Source organism: Sciurus vulgaris, assembly GCF_902686455.1.
Source record: "Sciurus vulgaris genome assembly, chromosome: 9".
NCBI lineage: Eukaryota > Metazoa > Chordata > Mammalia > Rodentia > Sciuridae > Sciurus > Sciurus vulgaris.
The window spans coordinates 68,353,865-68,376,901 of NC_136469.1; the positions used below are offsets into that span (position 1 = coordinate 68,353,865).

General features: G+C 32.2%; 1 protein-coding gene across 10 annotated transcripts in view; it reads right to left on the reverse strand.

The window, feature by feature from the left end:
* The window catches only part of CCSER1 (coiled-coil serine rich protein 1), a 1,261,997-nt gene that overhangs the window by 542,564 nt on the left and 696,396 nt on the right, over window positions 1–23,037 (reverse strand). For 9 of the 10 annotated variants that reach the window (XM_079153245.1, XM_079153247.1, XM_079153248.1 and 6 more), the window contains exon 9: window positions 10,784–10,861. In XM_079153245.1, the coding sequence (XP_079009371.1) occupies window positions 10,784–10,861 (78 nt within the window). Of the gene's footprint in view, window positions 1–10,071; window positions 10,862–23,037 lie in introns of those variants that run through there. The other variant, XM_079153252.1, reaches the window with a different exon arrangement.

Sequence of the window (23,037 nt, forward strand, 5' to 3'; positions counted from 1 at the left end):
TTATTATTGAAAAAAGCTGGCAAAATGAAGGGAAAAACACCATCATAGCTGAATGTGTTCAAAGACACAAATGTTACTAAAATACTTGATGCTAACATTTTTCTTTCCATAAAAGTTTATAATATTCTAGGATTTGCCACATAAGAAGGGTGAACAACTATGATACTTCTGAGTAATTTTTAGTTGCCAGAACATGAAGAAGACTGCAAGGAAATATTACATCTCCACTAATGAGAATAAACAGCTTTCACTGACTACTCCATATTAACAATGATAATTTGAAAAGTAGGATTCCTTTTATGTTTAACTGCTCTGGGGATATTATTAATTAAAAAAATAAGCTACAAAATAAATTAATATCTGTGAGCTTTAAGTATAATGCATTCAATATTTTCATATTAGATAAAATCTCTATAAAAATTAGCATTTATTTTTAATAATTTACTTTAAAAGAAAGTATTGAATATTTGTTTCCTCAAAAATTAAATACCCATACAAACAAAATTTTGTATTCATTACAGCAACAAGAATTTTGCTTGTTAAATAATATATGTCTACACTGAAATTGCATTTTATTATTTTAAAGGTACTTATGTTCATTGAAAAATGTGACAAAAAGAGATAAGCAGTAAAGAGGAAACAAAATACCACATTCCAATCAACCAGAGATGATCACTATACCCACCTTTATGTATTAATTTTTACTTATAATTATTTTTACCAAAACAAGACCATACAGTGCATGATTCTTTTTACATCATTGCACTTGGGCTCTCCCTCTCTCCCTCTCTCTCTCTACTGGTGATGATCTTTATCTGCCCATGTTAATAAGTTTTCATGTAGTAGTAATTCTTGTCAAAATTTCCTCAAATGTCCAACAAATACGTGTTACTATTGGACTGCCTAACAGTAGATTTAGTCCAGAACTACACGAAACATTTGACTGGAATGTCTTTAAATCTTTTTGCTTTTAATTTTCCTTTAAATAGGGAAGACTTTCCCTTTAATGGGAAAACATCTAAGTCCTCAGAAAAAAGGGGAATTAATACCCACACAGCCCTCACCCAGTTTCACTAAGGAAGTCCTCACAGCTGCTTTGGTGCTGTTCTCTTGCTTACTCTTTCACTGTGTGTGTGCATGCGTGTGTGCATGTCTTGAGTTTTACATCTGTTATTATGTCTCTTCAATTCAATGGACAAAGTCACTTGATTTTTAAGAGCATTTTGTTTGAAAAGGGTACCTTGTCAGTTGTCTCACAGAATATGTACTGCACATGTTTTATCCATATACATCTGTGTTTGTTTCATGCACATTGAAAGTTAGGCTTGTAAACATGAATGGTTTCAGGTTAGCCATTTTTAGCTAGTGCTTTAGAGTCTTTCAGTGGACAGAGTTTAATTACTAGGTGAGCTTTTGAGTGTTTCTATGTTTATTTTAGCATATGAAAAAAAAAGGACGGTGGAACAAAAATAATTTTCAAAAGTGTAGAAGACAATATGCACACTCACACCATCTAAGATTTGCTTATTTTATGATTTACTTAATTCCCTGTAGTTCCTATTTCAAAAGTCACAACAGTGAATCATACTACTGATGTTCTTGCAAGGAAGAAAAGTTTGTATTTCAGACTTAGTGTTTGTAACTTTCCTATTAATAACTAAAGACTTCTCAGTAGTATTTTTTGAATACTGTTTGTTATAATACAAAATGTTGAAAAATATCATGTATCTAATTCTATATTAGTTTTTTCTTAGTCTTATAATATGAACAATTCACCAAGGTTCAATTTGTGATATCCAATGCAATAAAATGTTAATCTTGTTTATTTTTCTTTCAAAAAATAACAATAAGAGACTAAATCTTAAATTTGATGGATTGAATTCAAATCTACAATAGGTCCATTTATAAACACAAAACTCATAAAATAAATTTGATATAATTACATACTTTGAATTGTAAGTTATGCTCTTTTTTGTATAAATTTCCTCTATAGTCATTCTGCTTCATAAATTTAAAATTCTAATTAACATCTTTAAAATATGGCATCACAAAAATTTCTAATGTAATATTTTCAATATTCTTATTCTTTTTCCTCTTTGGCAATTTACAAAATTATTTTTCCCTTTAGCTCTCTCTTGTTGTTTATAAGTTTTCAAACCATTTTTCATCTTTATTTTGAAACCCTAATTATCTAAACATTTCAATGTTTATTTCCCCTTAAAATCAATTCAGATATTTTACTGACAAAAGGTATAAGCTGGTCAAAGCATGAATCAAGTATCTGAAAAAATTTTTGATGCACAAAATCCATTAAAAGAGTAATGTTCTTTATAGATATTATCCTTTTTTTGTTTCTAAATGAATCTCAAGTAGAGTTGTCAAAGAGAATAGCAAAATCAAACAGGAAAGCTGAAGGGAAAATAATTTAATTAATTAAATTTGATAGCCCACTGAAACAAAGGTTCATCCATGATCTAACTGAGAAGCCAGGAGTTACAGAGTAGTGTGAAAAATAAAATACTGTCGTACCTATATCATGGCAAAAATTGTTACCATTATTGTTTTAGAATGTCTATAGATTTATAATTGTTGCCTGTTGGAAGATTAATTTTTCTAAGAGTTAAATTTGACTATTGTCTTCAAAATAAGCCACTTTAAAATTAAGTTTTATTAAGTATCATAAAGCTGGGTCATAAATATGCCCAGTTAATAGTTGCATAAATATGATTTAATCACATTAAAATTTAAGCAGCCATTTTAAACATTAATGTGATATGATTTCCATTAAATCTTATTATATGCACAGAAAATTTAATGGATTCATGCCTAATCCTAACTTCTGTAAAATGACAATATTGCAAATAAAAGTAGAATTTTTTTGTAGTCCTATGTCATATCATACAGTTTTGTGTGTGTCTGTCTTTGTACTTGTTTATTTATAGAGTATGCATTTTGGTGTGCATACACACATGCACACCTACCCGTACACACACATATATATTGGGGATATATATGAAATATATATATATATATATATATCAAATACATAATACAAATGATACAAATATGTTTCAAAGACAAATTTGCTTTTGTAGATTTTTCTGAATATAGACCATATCGAAAGAAAGCAGCACTTTTGATGACTATGTACCTGAGCAAAGTCTTAGAACAATTTCATACACATTCTGATTAGCTATATCATAACTAGGTAGTGAGAGATTCCTAAGTTTATACTTTTTGTTTTTCCTCCAAACAGTAGCAAAACTTCCTTCAGAAGGGTCTCCTTATTATAATGGCAATGTCATTTATCACATTATTTACCAAAAAACTTCTAAAGTCAAAGGAAATATTAGAACATTTTGGAATTAACTTTAGATTTCCTATACAAATAGAATTCTATGATTTGGAAGTAGACAAACTGGGAAACATTTCTTTTCAATGAATATATACTTCTTTACCTCTATTACCAAAACTACTACTAAATCAACATAGTTTCAGCAAATATCAATGGTTCATAGTTTAAATAAAATGTTTCTGTATGTGAAATTTTAACAAATGTATGATTTTTAATCTACAAATAATAACTGCATATATGTAAGGGGTAAAATTCTGTGTTTTGACATAGTATGAAATGTGGAATGATTACCTCAAGATAATTAATATATCTATCACTTCACTTATCCTTTTTTGTGGTAAAATATTCTTAGTCATTTTAAATATACAGTACATAAAGGTTGATTATGGTCTCCTGGCTGTGGAATATCAAAATTTATTCTTCAAACTGAAATTTTGTACACTTTGACCAGCAGCTTCCCTGTCTCCTCCTTCCCTGTGTGCTTTTATTGCTTCATTTTAATGAATATTTTCATGATTATAAAAACCTTCATAGTTGACATCTAGGCTTGCTATTTTTTTTTCCTACAAGGATTTAAATCATAAATTCTCTTAACAAAAGTGTTGACAGTTAATTGGTTCTAATTTGATGCAGTCATCACCTGAATTCAAGACTCAGAGGCGCTCCAGGGAAGACCTGACTTTAAAGACATGATTTTAGGAAGAAGCTCCCAGTGTAATGTTATAAGAGCAACCACTTATTGGCACTTGTTTTTTAAATTACTGGTTGTAAAATTACTGGTTGTCTATGAAGATCTTCACTTCATACAGTTTTCTAAATGGCATATGGTAATCATTTTCAAGTAATTGTTGGACATAGAAAAGTAATATAGAATAATAATGTAATGTAGCAATATCCACATCTGCATGCTTTTCTGAATAAACTAAAACAATGTATACTGATCTGTTATAGATTTTTAGTATTATAAAGAGATTAATCATTTATTTATTATTTCATGTCACTATTTATTGAGTTCTTTCTACATCTGTGTACTTTTACTACTACATCTTGTGATAAGAAAGTGCTGATATACAATGAGGTCAGAATACACATTTTAAGTGTGGTTGGCCCTCTGCATCCATAGGTTCTAAGTGGATTCAACCAACAATAGATCATAAATAATCAGAAGATAAAATCTGTATTAAACTCATGCAGATTTGTTTCTTTATAATTGCCTAAATAAAACAATTTAACAACTGCTTACATAGTCTTTACGTGGTATTAGGCATTACAAGTAATCTGGAGATGACTTAAAGTATATGGGAGGATGTACACATGAGGGTTTGGATGGGGGTCCTGGAATCAATCCCCCTTAGATATTGAAGGATGACAGTGTATATAAATTCAACTTTGCCTGCTCTTGTTGAATGGCATATTCAGAAGAGAGCAAGGTGGTTGAAAGTGTGAGGGGAACGTTCATTAGTATGTTAAAAGGGAGAAGAAGGAAGAGAAGGAAGAAGAGATCATACAAGAGGAAACAGTATAAAAATAAATGCAATTTATATGCTGTGTTTGATTTTTCCTATCTTAGTCCTCAGTGCTTATGCCAAGTGAATATACATGGAGGCCTGAGTGTGCTTTTCCCTCAGGTGGGCTGTGATTCTTCAGTGTGAGCCTCTTGATTAGTGGATCCATTTCTAGGTTTAATAGAACAGAATACATTTTTTCACATGGCCTATAAATGAAGCTGACTCTTCTTATCTGGGGATGTAGCAAAGGTAAAGCAATTTGTTACTGACTGAAGGGCCTCTGAGGAATTTTCAAAGGATCATACTACAAAATTTTTTATTAAATATGATTTTCACTTGATCTTCTTCAAATTTCACATATCAGCCTCAGACCTACCCAGATCACCTTGTTTAAAATTTCTGATCATACTTCTGACTCCTACCTGATCCACTCACAATTATCATTTCCTCAAGTATTTTTCTTTTTTCATTACAATTAGCACTTTTTAACATATTATATAATTTGCTTATTTATCATGCTTATTGTATAAGTATGCACTTAGCAATTGCAGACTCCATGTGGGAATATTTGTTGTTTGGTTAAAGAATGTTTCCAAGTACCTAGAGAAGAAACTGGCTCCTAGGGGAAATAGCAATATTTGTTGAATTAATGCAAGGATAGGTTTTCAAAAGTGATGCCCTTAGAACATTACTTTCGAAAATCTATCCATGCATTAATTCAGCAAATATTAAGCCTAGACCCCTGTTACATGTTAATAAGCATCCGTGGCAAATGATCATGTATCCTGTTAGTGTTTTTAATGAATGTTCTTGTCTAAAAGTTATCTTCAATGTAATATGAAAAATTATGTCCAAGAGGAAACTCAGAAAATGTAACCCAGTTTATAAATATGATTTTTAAAAATTGTAAAATAAACAAAGATGTCTGAGATAAGTGAATATAAATAAATGAAGTATGTGGGAAGAAGTATTGTTTTTTTCTAACAAATGCCAGGGAACATTAATGCTTGATCAGACATACTAACTTTAAGAAAGATGATAGCAATGAAAGAAACTTAAACAGAAAGCTTTAATAAACCACAGATTATCAGTAGCTGGATGAGAGAGCTTTAACTAAAAGTTATTTAGTTCTTAGAATTGGGCTTAATGCAAAGGCTAACATAAATATTAGCATAACAAAAAATCTCTCCTTCTCTATCTAATAGCTAATAGAACAATTGCAGTGAAACTAATCATTTTTATTCCTTATATGAATAGGACACGATAAACTATTTTCATATTTTTAAGAACTCTGTATGCTATCTGTGCTAGAAGCACACACAAAATTAAATCTGATGAAAGTAGAATGGAGAAGTTTGTCAATATGGTCATTCATAATGCACATTTTATTATTATTATTATTATTATTTCCTAACTTAAATGTAGAAGCTGTAAGTATAAAGGAAGTCTTTTTGAAAAAACATATTTTAGTTGTAAGATGGACACAATACCTTTATTTATTTATTATGTGGTGCTGAGGATTGAACCCAGTGCATCACGCATGCTAGACAAGCGCTCTACCACTGAGCTACAATAGCAGCTGCTATAAAGCAAATTTTATCACTTGGAAAGGGCATTAAAATATTTGAAAAACACACAAAGGAATGAGAATCCATTACAAAATTGATTCATGCTTTACTTATACTGAGAAAGATTATGTGCAATGCCACAATGTGACCAATTTTGAAGGGACAAATGAAAATCACTAATGATATTTAGACAATACAACTTAATAAAAATGTAATATTTGATGAACTATCTGATAACCTCAAAGCTCTTTCAAAAAGGTGAATAATATCTTTCAAGTTCAAGACTAATAAATATTTATTAAATATAGGTGTAAAACACATGGCAATGAAAGTAGGAAATATTTTTTCAAAACTTCAGTGCCTTTGGCTTTGAGAGAAATTTAGAGGATTTTTAACTATTGAGTCAAATATGTGCATTAATTAAAGGGAAATTTTATACTTAGAGTGAATAACATTTATTTAAAAGTCTTCTTTAAAATCTAACAAGGAAGTAAATATACTATCAACATGTTAAATTAATAAAATTACAGAAATTTTCTTATTCTCAGAATATAAGATCTTCACTCTAGTACTTTGCCTATTTCCTCTCAAATACTTTAATCAAAAATTAGTTTCAGTAATTTGAGCTATAAAATATTTATGGATAGCATATGTGCTATGTTGAAGCATCTATTTATATAGTTGATGCTATCAGAAAAATCTTCCCTGCCTGTTAATGTAATTTTACAATGGGCAACATTGCTACTTGACTATATGTATTCATCTTCCATCATGTTTTAAAAACACAAGTGACACCAAAGAAATTATTCTTTGATCTTTCAATAAACTAAGCCTGTGCAGAAAGAGGAAGGTGAAAAGGGTTAAATTGGCATTGATTATTTAAGGCACATTCATCATTTATTCAACAGTTTTCCTCATCACAAGAAGTATTGTCATTTTGGGCCTGTGCTAAGAATCACTGAATTTGTTTTATAAAAAATTCTTGCCAGGTGCATTAGAAATCAGAGCACATTGTATACACACTGATATTAGTTTCAAAACTCCTGATAAATCTTTTCCGGATAGAAGTTTATTGCACAGCCTTTAAACTCACTCACAATAGTGGGTTTTTAGTAGATTTCCTTCAGATCAGTGTTTTCTGTGAATTCAACTTTAGATCTTATTCAAAATGTGTAGCAATAATTATCTCTTAAAAAAGTGATATTTATGATGACTTGTAGTCTCATGTATTCTGATATTCATAAACCTGAAACATGATCCTGAATGATCAGTATTCAAAATGTGTAGCAATAATTATCTCTTAAAAAAGTGATATTTATGATGACTTGTAGTCTCATGTATTCTGATATTCATAAACCTGAAACATGATCCCGAATGATCAGTAAACAGTTTATGGCCAATATTGGCAGCTTTATAAAGAAGACAGAATATAATAATCAGTTATAATGTACAAGATTTCTACAAGATTTTGTCCTTTTTTTCTTTTAAGCACTACTTTTAAATTTATAACTAGATACCATGTATATGTATGTATCCTACATTCATGAAAATTAAAATTTAATGTAAAAATTAAATATAAAATTAAAAAATAAAACATACTAAAATATAAACTTATAAAATATAAAATTGTAAATTCAAAATATAAATATATAAATAAAAATGTAAAACAAAGTATTAAATTGAAGAATAACAAATGATTACTTTTAATGTAGAAATATTATTTATATTTATAATATCTTAAAAGTATATTAAATATTTCCTGGTCATGTGAGAAATTATAATACAGATTAATCACATACTTCCAAATAGTCATGTAATTCATCATCCTTAACTATTTTACACATTCCTAATTTTTTATTTAAAATATTTCCCTTCCCAGTTTTTCACAAAATGTCCTATTACTAAAGTTATATCCACTTGCCTTCATTCATTTCTATTCATTGATTCTGATTATTATGTCTTAGAATGTATCAGCAGGAAATGTGAAACATGAAATCTTTAATAAAACAGATTCTTATTATACTCAAATTATAACAGACTTGTATACATGGGTTCTTTAAAAAACTCATTGCCAATGAAGAATTATTCCTTCACCCTAATTCAATACAGTGAAATACATTTAGCTATTACTGTCACATATGAAAACAAGCTCAAAAAATTAAGATTTTAGGAGAAATATTATTTTCCGTGGTTTAATTTTTTATTTGTATTTACATGTTTAGTAAACATTGTTGACCTAAGAAATTTTGTAGAAATGAGAAAATTATGAGGCACAGATGGGCACATTCATAAGAGGCTACTGGTAGCTATGGTGTTAGGATATAACCATTCACAGCTTAGTTATTTCCTCAGAAATATCATCCATTCCTCAGTAACCAATTCTCATATGCAGTCACTGCTAGTATTACATAAAACTGACAGTGTTGCATAAAAGTCTTGCATTTTACATTTCTGTTTGTCATTCAGGGAGCGAAAACTCAGTCTCCAAAATATCTTTTCATTGAAAGGATTAAAATGGAATATTTGAGTCAACATGCACAGTGTTTTTCCTTTCCCTTGTGTTAAGAACATATTACTTTTTATAACAGAATATACACTCTTAACTAAGATTATATGTTGCAGGCAAATGACTTTACCATTCTGGATTTCAGTTAACTTACTTAAAAGCTGAGGGATTTGAAGTAGATGGATTCTAAGATAACCTGCAGCACTGTTATATTGTTATGTTGAAATACAATTTGGTGGGAAATATGGTTTCGTCGTTCTTATTGTAAGAGTCTCTGACTTGCAGATGTATAAATACATGGGTTATTATTTGTAAAAGTATATTTGGATTTATATTCTGGGTACTGATACACAAATAGGTATTGAAAAATTTTAGTTGGAAAAAAATGTCTTCCAAAAGAGATAAATACTCAATAACCTGTAAATTCTCTTCAAATTTAATAAAAAAACACTTTCTTTTAAAAATGACAACCAGACTGGGTGCTGTGGTGCATGCCTGTAATCCCAGCTGCTTGGCAGGCTGAGACAGGAGGATCATGAGTTCAAAGCCAGCCTCAGCAAAAGCAAGACTCTAAGTAATTCAGTGAGACCCTTTCTCTAAAGAAAATAAAAAATAGGGCTGTGGATGTGGCTTAGTGGCCAAATGACCCTGAGTTCAATCCCAAGTACCTTCTCCCCAAAATAAATACATAAAAATAAAAATAAATAAAAATGATGACCAACATCATTTCAATAATATATAATGCTGTAAATCAGGATGCACTGTGGTCACAAGAAAAATAGATATCTCGATTAAACACAAAAATTAATGTGATAGAAAAATTCAAAAAGGAAGCATAGCTTTAATGGTTTTTAAATAAGGAAAAACATAAGTATCAAAAAACAATTTGTGTCAGAATTTAAAACTTTCATTTTTTTTCTTGAGAAAAAAGTATCTCTATATATTAAGTATACTAAACTTGTATGTTAATATAGTATACAGGTAACAGAAAAGTAACAATCACTTTAATGTTATTTCACATAATGAGGATATACAGATAACAGAATTTCATAAAACTTGAAATTCTATCTAATCTATTTTGTCAAAAAATGCTAAAACTATAAATAAAATTTTTAAATAGAAGGGAGGGTTCTCTCAAGTTTTAACTACAAAATAACAAAGTAATTCCTTTATTTTTCATTGAAGGAAAGTTTAAAGTCATGAATTCAGGCAAAATATGAATTTAATAGCTGTGTTTAAGATGGGTATTTATATAAAATGTTTTCATACTTATCCAGTGTTACTAGAAGCAATGTGTTTTAGAACATGTTTTACTATTCTTTTTTGAAAACTCAATATTTCACACTAAGAAAAAAATACTTTCAATTAAATCACTTTCTGTTTCTTGCTCTGAAGTCCAACAGCCAAACAATTATTGTAAAATTCTCTGCAAAGTTGTTTCCTTTTGTGTTCTTGCATGTTAAAAATCATGTGCTTGGCCCTTGGTGATTGCAAACATAATAATTTCATTAAATTGTTAATAGATAAATTAGTACTTTCTTAAAAATAAATTGCCCTAGTATTCTAGTATGTATCTTCCACATGTCTCCAATTTTACAATTCAAAGGAATGTATTAGAGATGTTAGTTTAAAAACATTAATAAGACATTACTATGCTAGTTGGTGCCTGCAATTATCTTTTTTAGTTCTGGAAGGTATTTTGGGATTGTTCAAGAGCAAAAGACTAATGGTGTACCACTAAATCCTGTTAAATCAATGCATGGACACAGCAACAGCAGAGGTAAATAAACTGTGGAGGTCTGAATACCAATAAAGAAGATAAAAATGGTTTTACATAGCTACTTACATCACAGCTTAGAAGTTCAGTCTGTGTGGATTTATCTACTCTTGAAGCAAAAGCCTTCTGTAAATGCTGAACTTTTTCCTGAAAAATGAAAAAAAATTTTTTTTGCATTGTTGGTAAGTCATGTGCTTCTACACTAATATTTCCAACTTATTAAAATTTGATTAGTATGCAATTCATGATCTTCTCTGTGTATACAGTTTGTTGGTGGTTTTCAAATCAGCTTCAATATTGAGAGTTTTAATTTTCATGTCACAACTATCCTACCTTTAGGAATGTTTTCTTATAGTCTAGGAGTTATGGAGTCAGAACCATAGTTGAATGTTAGAGACATGATTTGCTTGAATCTAAGACTGTTTGTTTATGCTATATTAGCTGTTCTTAATAACTAAATTGATATGATTTTTCTGATCTCATTTTGGGAATATTTATATTTAAAACCAAAGCATTTTTAATACATGAGATAGCCAGGAGATTCAATTTAGTTTGTGTTAAAACTCTTATGCTTCTTGAATCATTCTAGGAATCCCTATACATTTGGAAGTCTGTATTTTAAGGAACTGACACTAATTCAACTCTGATAACTGGGTGAGAGAATGAATACCCAAAGGAAGTCTGGGATTTCATATTTCAAAGGCAAGTGTACTAATTCTTAGTCAATTAATTTAACTAGACTTTAATGTGTGGGCTTCTCTTCTCATTCCTAAATGTGTCACATAAAATAAAATAGAATCTTGGACTTAATTATTATATAACACGTTTACATGTGCCTAGCACAGCTGAGAGATCTGTGCTCTTATGACTACATCTCATCTTGGGTTCTCTTGTCATCTTTCTCCTACTTTTCCCTACACCCACTGGAAATTAAACCCAGGGCTCTTTACCAGTGAGTCACATCCCCAGCCCTTAAATTTTGAGATGAGGTTTTGCTAAGTTGTCCAGGACTGTCAATCCTCCAGCCTCAGCCTCCTGCAGTAGCTGGAATTACTAGGAGTGCACCGCCTGACCTGGCTTCTGTTACTGTCCATTTGAAATGAGAAAAATGAAGCCTAAAAAGTTTAACTAGTTTGAGAAAGTTCCCAAAGAATTCATGTGAATCAGTTTCACTTACCTTAAAGAAAAATTCCCTTCATTTTATTTTCTTTCGAATGCTTAATAAAATATTTTATAATACTTAAATGGTTAAAAAAAAAAAAAAACTACTACAATTGACCTCCAATTTTTCTAGGATTTTCAGTAGTTATCAAAGAACCTCACTTCTAAGAATTCCAATTACACAAAACTCTTCCTCTCCCTCTCTCACCTTTTCCTCCTTGCTTCCTCCCTTGGTTTCCCTTTCCCTCCCCTCTGCATCATTCCTTCATTTGGTCTGGGATTTGCAAGATTATCTGGGATTTTGAATGAAGTCTCTACATAATTTAGGTAAACATAGTTTGTTTTATCATAAAACAGAAATGAAAGATTGTAGGTACTATTAATGTCTCATACTTTAGAATATCCCTAGTCATAAAAATTCTGGTACAGCTATTCAGTGAAAAATAAAATGCAGATTAGATAATTCAAGATGTGATGTGAGGTAAAATTATAATTGTTTGAAAAAAGTTAGGTGAGAATATGTCTGCATTGTCCAAATTTAAATAAGCAGGAGCACGTTGTGTTTATTTAGACTTATATTAGGATGGGTGTTGGGGAAGAACAGAAAGAGTTAGAAAACAGGTAGAGAAAGCAGTTAATGTTTGCTATGGTTGAAACATTGCTCAGAAAAATTTGATTATCTACTTTGAAGATAGATGCAATCAAAAACATCTGAAAAGCAAATTTTTTAAGTACCTACACTATGTGTATAAATTAGAGAACAAGGGAAAATAGCTAGCAAACGTTCCTATTATGCTTCACCTCATATTTTTATTGCTAAGGGCTTCTGTCCTAGGATAGGACTTGAATGGTCTGTTAAACTCTGGCTCATTGGCCTGAGTAATGAACCTAAGGAAATTCAAATAAAGACAGATACAAAACTCAAATAGTTTTATAACCAATATCCTGATCAATGCAAAACAACAATAATTTAAAAATACCTAAATGAAAACAATTACTTATAGTTACTTCACAGGCAGTAATTACAGGTGTTATTGATATTCTTGATATTCTAGGCACATGTAAATGTATTACATAATAATTAATTGAATATTGTTATTGATATTCGCCCTCCCCATACATAATCTTTTGAGGATCTACTAAGTTATTTGACTTTGCTCTGGAAACACTTTAAAGACTGCTTATGATTTACCAATGTATTTCCTTTAAAGGTTATAATTCCATGGAATACCCTTTATTATAAATATATCAATAATGCATGTTGGAGCATGAGCTACAAATAGAATGATCAATTTAATGTAGAATTATAACACAAAATTGGAAAAAATGTGAAAAAGCAAAGAAGTAAAAAACAAATTTTGAAAAGGCATGAAATTCTTCAATAGCAATGGTATTATCAGTTTAAGCAGAGAAAATACTCTGCATAAGCTCTTACAATAGTTTTGGGAGTGTGTGTGTGTGTGTGTTATACATTGAATACTGATAGAATCTGTCTTTAGAACACATGCTTTCCATATTAAAAAGTTGGTCTCCAATGTCTTTTAGGACTTCTAATTTAAATTTCATCAAAAATATATTTCTATTGAATGCTAGAGGGCAAAAAATAGGTACCGCTGGCATGTGCAACATTTTACATTTGCATTCGTATCAAGCACATGCCACTGAGAAAGTATTGAAGAGGAGGAAATATGATAAAAAAGAAAAACATGACAAGGTAGTGAAACTGATTTTTTAAACAAAGTCTTAATCTTTAAATTGGTGCATGATAATTTTACGAAATACTGGAATTCATTGTGATAAATTAATAAATGCACCATAGCACAATTTGATCAATTTCAATTCCTATTACATTCTCTTTCCCTATCCTCCTTCCTTCCCCCAATCCTAATTCTCTCTCTACTCTACTGGTCTCCCTACTTTTTAAAATGAAAACCATTTTTCCCTTTCTTTCTATCTTCCATATGAGCAAAAATATGACGCTTTACTTTCTGTGTCTGGCTTATTATGAAAACATATGACCCTTGACTTTCTGAGTCTGGCTTATCTCACTTAACACAATGCTCTCAAGTTCTATCTGTTTTCCTGCAAATGACATAATTCTATTCTTTACAGCCATGGAAAACTCCATTGTGCATATGTATACCACATAATCTTTATCCATTTGTCAATTGACAGACACCTAGGTTGGTTCCAGAACTTGTCAGTTATGAATTGTGCTGCTAAACATGGCTATGCATGTATTGCTATCGTATGATGACTTAGTTCTTTGGATAAATACTGAGGAGTTGTATAGCTGGGTCATATGGTATACCATTACAGCCTTTTGAGGAACCTCCATACTGATTTCCATAGTGGTTGTATTAATATAAACCCCACCAATATTGTTTAAGTGTTCATTTCCCTTGATATTCTCACCAGAATTTATCATTTGTGTTGATGATTGCCATAAAAGTATTTTTATTTAGGTGGCTTTGTAGAATGAAACTAGATACCTGCCTGTTCACCAGATATAAGACCAACTCAAATGGAATAAAGACTTAAATGCAAGACCTGAAACTATGAAATTATCAGAAGAAAACAGACAATGCTTCAGGACATTGGGATGGGCAGGATTTTTTGGACAGGACTCTAAAAAGACACTAAACAAAAATTAAAATAGATAAGTGGAATCGGATCAAACCTTAAAATTTTGCTCAATGATTTTATCAGAAGTTGATATAGGAATTTATGTGATGATGATTAAACACTGTGGTATGCACTTTGAATCTAAAGGGGAAAAAATGCACATGTATTGTTATCCCAAATTGGCTAAAGAAAGTTTGGCAAGTAGTAGGTTTAAGTTAGGAAATTAAATTTTTTAAAAACCAAATTAATATAAAGCCTGCTTAAAATAACATATTCCTAAATTTAGATAATAAGTCATGGAGCTAAAGGTTATGCTTATTGAAAGAGAAATGCTGAAAATCCTGAAAATTTGACACTAAATGAGGGGGAAAGCTAGCTTCTAAAATTTATCACATGAAAATTCAGTGTCCTGAATCAAGTTTAAGCTAGAAATTAGGTGTATCAAAAAGAATTTGTAATATCTTCTTGTATTTTTTGTAATTTGTAATTTTCATAAAAAATTGTAATTTTTTTATAATTTGTAATATCATCTTGTAATAGACTTTAATGTCAGTAATCAGAGATTAATCACATAAAACAAAAGCAAAAAACTACAAAGAAAATGACTGAAACCATGATAGCAATGCCAAGGATAAACTCAGGAATGAAAAGGCAACATTACACAAATCTCTTTGATTATTTTCAACCAGTTTTAATGAGTGGATATCACTGAGAACTTTAGTAGAATTATAAATAAACCCAAGAGTGACCACGCAAATAAACCTCCTGAAATAGAACTTAAAATTTCTGGAAGATGTTAAGTTTTATTAATGAAATTCAACCATGAAACAACAAATTCCCTGCTATTCGAAGCTGATAAAGATGCTTTTCAGGAAGCAGGTGCACAACCTAACCTAAAATGACCTTAAGAATTTGAGTTGTGGCTCAGTGGGGGTTGGAGTTGTGGCTCAGTGTTTGAGCACTTGCCTGGCATGTGTGAGGCCCTGGGTTCAATACTCAACATAACATATAAATAAATAAATAAATCTATTGACAACTAAAAAAATATTAAAACAAAAAAATAAAAAGAAAAGAATTTGACAGAACCAAAAGTCTCCCATGAGCTGAATCCAATGAACAAAAACAAGGACTCCTGGCTCTAGATCTGAAGAAAGGGGACCTGTCAACAGCTATAATCAACCAGAATAACAGAGAACCTTGAAACTTCCCAATCAAAAAATATCTGCAAGTTCTAGCTGGATTGCCTGCTGGATACAAACTATTCCAATAAGACCAAGGGGGTTACAACCAAGTAATCCTTTATTTCCCTTTATTCCCTCTTACCCCAGACAGATATGAGCCTCTCTCCTTCTGTCTCCTTGTTCACGGGTCTACAATAAAGCTCTTTCTTAGAGGACTAGGGATGTAGCTTAGTGGTAGAACACTTTCCTACCATGTGCTAGACCCTGGGATTGATCCTTAGCACCAAAAAAATAAAAATAAAAAAAAAAATAGTTTTGCAAAACCCTATGCTATAATGTTAGCTTCAGTGTACATGCTGCAGACAACTCTTGCTTTAGTAACATTAATATTAGTTTTGGTTAAGGGAAATTGGTAATAAAATATAAGGCAAATAATAAAAAGAAACTCTATGCAACCATCACCAAGTTTCAAAAATGGATATTGGAATTTAAATAAGAAGTGCTGATGCTAGCTGTACTCTTCAATAGTTCACCATTCAATAATATCATCAGACTTGGAGGAGGCATCTGTGTTAGAGGACCCAGCTCTGGCTGTCTGCCATGCCTCCACCCATATGGAGAGGATTCTGTCAGGATTAGGCAAGTGTTCCAATCATACACTATTCCTTCCTTCCACACCATACCCAGATATCCAAAACGCTGGCATTCAGTGCCCAGTTCATGGTATGTCTGGATCAGTCCTCCTGACGGTCAATTCAAGAATCAGCCATGAGTGGCTGGTTGGTGGAGGGTACAGAGATTGTGTGAAGGATAGAACTGTGATAGACAGATATGTAGGGCTGGAGCCAAGGTCTACTCTCTTTACATTGCTAAGCATCTGCACAGAATGTGATGGTGTCCCTCAAATATCTGCAATTTGAACATTTCTTTTTCAAGTCACAGGCAAAGTATATTTGCCAAGAGAGGAGAATAGAGCATATTTTATTCAGCAGTTTTTAAAGTGTGATTTGTAACCTCAATATGAAGACACATTCTGTAAACACCTATTCATAATTTTGGCCTGGGACTCACCAATGTTAGCCCTACTACTGAGATGTGCTTGCAGGTGTTTTGGTCAACACATCTCAGGGAAAGCATTGTGAAGTTTTAAAAAGGTACAGAAAAGAACAAAAAAGAGGTTTATTTTATGTTTGAATGTTAAAAAATTGGTCAACACAGTAAGAGCAAAAAGAAAGATTAAATGTCAATAAATCAATAAAATGAACACCTGGAAAACATTTATTTTCATTGCATCTTATGATAACTGAACCAGAAAAACTGCCTGACATCTGCCATCCCCCACCCCCTGACACCACTGTGACACTGGTTTGCATGCGAGTTTTTGTAAGACATGCAATTTAACCCATTATACAGCATGTTTTAAATTTATAGAATTTATAAGATTGCACAAACTAAAAGTATTTTTAAGTTTAAGATTAAAGAAGGGTTTAAGTCACTTCATTTAAGAAAGAAATAGACTGATCAAAATGTAATCCAGGAATGTTAGTATCTTAAGAGGCTGAAATTGTGAGGAATATTTGTATCTAGATACCCTTACCAATGTTTTAGATACAAAGCAGGTGAGGTTCTTAAAAAGAATTAAATGATGTTTTACATATGAATTCTAATTAATTCTAATTCTATTCTATTTCCAAAGTTTTCAGAGCACATTTTACTATATATAGTTACCAGCAAAGTTTCACTAATGGTGGATTAAACAAGTATTTATTTGATTTATTTAGTACTTATGACAGGCTAATCCAATACTTCTAGTTTAATCTTCTTGTCAATAATGTAAAACTAAATTAAGAAAAGTCTTATAAAGAGAGACATGAAGGTGATGGCTTTGAATAAGGTCTCTTAGAGGCTAAGAACATGAAATTTCAGAGTCGTAACAGTGAGCATTGAGTGACTGATCAGGAAAACGACGAGGGGCTTTGTGACTAGGAAACAGCTTGCAGCTTTGGCTCTGTGGCTGCAATATCCAAGACATCATTTAATTACATCACTAGAATTCATTTTGCAATCACAACCTCCTTCCTTTTATATCTACTGCCTTACTCCACTACCTTGGTGATGGATGAAGGGGAGTGGAGCAGAGGCATGTGCTGGGTGTGTACAGATCACCAATACCTTCTACTCCAATACCCCATGTATTGAAATAAAATCCTCATGGAATGAATGGTGTTCCCTCAAAATTTATGCCTACTTAGAAGGTATGAATGGACCTCATTTGGAAACTGTCTTTGCAGAAGTCATAGAGGTAAATGAATGAATTAATTCATAAGTCTAATTAGCCTGGTGTCCTTGAAAGAAGAGATACATTTGGAAATAGTAATACAGAGAAGGCTGTGTAAAGACAGAGGTAGAAGTTAAGTGCACATCTCATCTACACGCCAAGTAACTTTTTTTTTTTTTTTTTTATCAAGTAGGATTTTTTCAAGTGTGAATAGAAAAAGAACTCTGGCAGGGGCAACAGGAAACTCAATAGCAGGTCCAAAGCTGAGCAACTTCAAGAATTTCCAGCAGCCACAGATGCTGGACAAAGAACAATCCTCCCCTACAGGGAGGTGTCCCACCAACACGTTGATTTCAGTATGTTTGTATCCAGAACTGTAAGAGAACAGATTGCTATTGTGTAGTCAGCTAATGTGTGGTGCTTTGGGACCAGATCTTAAGGAAACTTACACACCGTCTCCTAACTGATTTTCATCTTCACATGTACTTTCTTCATTCCATACTTTCTGTAAATGATAACCAAATGACATGAAAATGTAATTTGAACCACATCTCTCTTTTGCTTTAAACCCATTGTAATTTCCTATTCCTCTTAGTCAGGAGTGGCAAGTGAGCACCTTATAAGTAGGATATCCAAACTGACACAAGTATCAAATACATACTGAATTTTGAAGAATTAATATTAAAAAATTTCATTAATAAAATATCCTGTGAATGATTTTATACTTATTACATCCTTAAAATCATACTATTTTGAAAATGGTAATTTAAATAAAATGCATTGGAAATATTAAATTGTAGAAGTGACTACCACTTATGGTTTGTTTTATATTTCTATTGCACAGTTTGGCTCTACAGAATAATAAATAAACTTTTTACCATGATGTATAATCCTGGCCTCATATGGCCCTAATCTACTCTGCTACCTTCATGTCATACCACGATTTCACCTGCAAACTTGACTCTCCTCACACTAATCTTCTTTCAGTTGCTTGATTGGACTAAGAATTTTCCCACATGAGGAATTTTAACATGCTGTTCCTTCCATCAGGAAGGTTCTACATATTAAGTGTTACTGTTTCTGACAAAACCTTTTTAAAGCTGACTCCCCTCCCTAGGCGATTCTCTGTCTTAAACTTTCTCTCTTTTTACTAAATGACTTTCCTTTTAACTGGCACCTATCTCTTTTATTCATCTGTTTTTCTGTACTTGGTCTGACTTCAGCACTATCAGTAAGTTCTCACAGCAAGGACCATGTATTTTTAAAGCCAAAATGACTCCACACTGATCTAAGTACATTCTGGGTTCTGGGAACATTCTAAGTATTCAATATTTTTTTGAGTAAATTAAGTAGGTGAATGAGAGCAGGAAATAGGTGAATGAGAGAAGATACATGAGCTTTGAGTGGCATCAGAGATCAGCTGATGAACTTGACATCTGTAGAAGCATTTGTTTTTCAGAAGTTAATATTGTCGAAGTGACAAGTCTAGTAAAACTTCTGGCATTTATACGGCATATAAATTGGAGTACAGGAAGACTGGAAATGAAATATGAGCTAAGGGGTTCTTCTCTAATTCCAGGTTGCACAAATGTTTTAAGCTGAAACAAAAGAAAGGGAGAAGGTGATGAAAGGTGAAGACTAGAATAGGTACAGTGGCTGGGGTTGTGGCTTAGAGGTAGAGAACTTGCCTAGCATATGTGAGGCACTGGGTTCAATTCTCAGCACTGCATATAAATAAATGAATAAAATAAAAGTCCATCGACAACCAAAAAAAAAAAAGGTACAAATTTTACATGTGTCTGTGGAATCAGGGCTATAACATCAAATGAGAAAATCATGCATGGATTACAACATCTTTTATTTGAAGAGAAGCTTATGTACTTCATTCTCACTCAGCTTGAATTATATTGTGAGAAATTAATGAGGTGATTCATCCAATGAAGGTAATTGGGAGAAAATAATGAAAGAAAATGTGTCTTCTAAAGCAAATTGAGCTCAACAGAATTTTTTTGATACATCAAGTCCCAAACATTCCCTCATTGTCAACATCCTGGCTTAAAAGCACACATTCTATTTTGCAGGGGAACTTTCCAATCCCATTGCCCTTATTTGCATGAGGTGACTTCTGCAAGAAGTACACTTGTGATTTTTATCTCTGTCTCTCACTCATTCCTCTTTATCAATAAACTGGTATCAATAAACTGGTGGCTTTGGCTTAAAGTAACATGCTTTGCTTTTTATATATAATATACACACAGAATGAAATCTCAGTTTGGTCACTACTTTATGGAGGAGATGTCTACAATTTTCTCTTTATGTCTACAAATCCAGGGGTTGACTTTGGGTCAAAGAAAATACTGAATGCTCGTAGGGTTTCAGTCTAATCCAGATTTGGATTGTATTATGTTTCAGTTAAATTTCTCTGAATCTTCTAGTTTGTAATTTGTTTGTGTGTTGGTCAACTTTCTGTCTCTATGACAAAATACCTGAGATAATCAACTGAAAAGGAGGAATGGTTTAGTTTGGCTCAGTTTCAGAGATTTCAGTTCACAGTTTGTGGGCCCTGTGGTTTTGGGACTGTAGAAAGTCAGTACATCATGTCAGGGAGCACGTGGTGAAACAAAGCCACTCATCTCATGGTGGGTGGGAAAGAAAGAGAGATGAAGGGGACAGGATCCCAATACACCATTTAAGGTCATGCCTCCAATGACCTGACTTCATTCAGTAGACCCTACCTCCTAAAGGTTGCACAACCTCCCCAGAGTACCACTGGCTGACAGTAAAGCTTTTAAAATTTAGGCATTTGGGGAAAATTTAAGATCCAAACCATAACAGTTCTGAATTTCAGAAGGCAAAGAAGGTCAATTATTTTTCCCTTTTAAGCCTCCAAAGTATGTATGTGTGTAGTAATTGGATCTAGGAGAATTATTAGGGTGACCAATATAACAACAACCATAAATCCCTAACTCAACCTTGAAATTTTTCTATAGGAAAAAACTCTGTATTATTAAAAATAGAAACTTGCCTGAAAAGACATCCTAAAAATATGGCAAAGATTCATCAAGTTTTTTCTTGATATTTTTATGAGGAAGACCAGGATATTATACCTTGCCTACTTTATCACTACCATTTAAAAGTAAGACTTCTGTTTTGAAGAAGATTCATTCTGTGGGATTGTAAGCATTTTTATTTTATGGTATTGATTAAACTTCAATGTACATATAAATTCTCATAATAAAGTGTGAAGTGTCACAGAATTCTTCAAGGCAGTCACTCACTAACAGTGATATGCTGATGACAGCATTCCAGAAGCACCAGCATAAGGGAGACAAGAAGAAGATCACTAAGCACATGCAGAGTCAGCACAACCTGACAGGTTGACAATCAGCTAGCAAACAATGATGCTATGTATCAAATTTCACCAGACAAATTGTAGACACAGATCAAGTTTTACTGGAAAACTCAAGAAGTTCTAACAGCCATGAAATGCATTATCCACCAATTTTCCTTCAACACACTCATAAGCAAAAGTGAAAATATAAATTAAAATACCACCTCTATATGCATGTCTAAAGAGCAAATCTAGTTATGGCAGATGTAAAGAGATTGTTTGTGACTAGAAGAATTACTTAGTTGCTTTTGGTATCTGTTTCTTCATAACAAATGGTAGGCAAAGATATTTAAAGCTGAACTTAATTGACTGCAACAAATATTTAATAAGCATCCATAATTTTTTATTCATTCACCAGTAATTGTAGTACATTTAACTATGCAAATTAAACAGAGTTCATTCTTTTTATCTGAGCAGAACATAATAAAATTTTATTTTGCTTAATATCTGTTGTATTATTTTGGACACAGAGGCTTCTCGACTTATTTTACATCCCAATAAACCTATCTAAGTTGAAAAGTTTGTACATTAAAAATGCATTTAATACCCTTAGCCCACTAAACATCATACTTTGGCAACATAGTACATTACACTATGGGTCTTTTATCCTTGTGACTATGCAGCTATCTGCAAGCTGCAATTCACTGCTATTGCCCAACATCGTGAGACTATCGTACTGCATATCATTAGTCCAGGACAAGATCAAAATTCAAAATTTAAAGTACGGTTTCTACTGAACACCAATTTCTTTTGCACCCTTGTGAAGACAATAAATCATAAGTAGAATGCCCATTAAGTGAGGGACCATTTTTATTTCATACTTATTATTTCTAGGACACTTTTGGATAATTGTTCATGGTGTCTTTTTTGAATCCAACTCCTGCAGAAGACACCAATTCACAAGGCAGCTACTGGAGAAGAGGTGCAGGTTCTGTATAAAGAGAGTGGCACATACTCACAATGCTCTTGTTGGATAAGGTCAATTAATTAAATGCCACTGTCCTCGTTTCACTGATTAGAGTTCACAGGGTAGACAGACTTCCAATAAGGAAGCATACTTGGTCTATACTTACAAATTTTCATAAGTGATACAAAGGAAAATGAGCAACATAATCATTCAGAACTGTATTAGACAAAGGAATTGGAAAATGCTTGGGAGTTGGACAATGGGGAAGAGTTTTTTTGTTGTTGTTGTTTTTATTATTTTTTCCCCCTTGAGAAATCGATGAATGTATAGGATGACTAGAACTGAGAAGGGGAGTATCAGAATGATGGTAGGTTCTGCTCAGCACTGGATTTCATGTGTAGATCAGTGGGAAATTAAGGAAATATGCTTCAATGATATTTAGCCAACATCATTCTGTCTGCTGGATGCAGAAAAAAATTGAAGTTGGGAAGAAAGGAATTTGGATAATATGGTCCAGAAGAAATCTTTTAGTGATGGGAATAGAGTCCTACATATCTTGTAGTCTTGAGAAAATTAAAATTAAAAACTAGTAATTAATTATGTGGAGTAGGTTAAGGAAAAGGGAAAAGCCAAGAATGATTCCCAAGTTCCTATTCTGAGCAACTGGGAGGCTGACGGGAGGTGGCATTTCTGATATGGGAAATGCCTTCGGAGAGGTGGGTTCAGTTGGAGACAGGAGTGCATAGGAAATCAAGAAACAGGACTAACAGAATGCAGGTG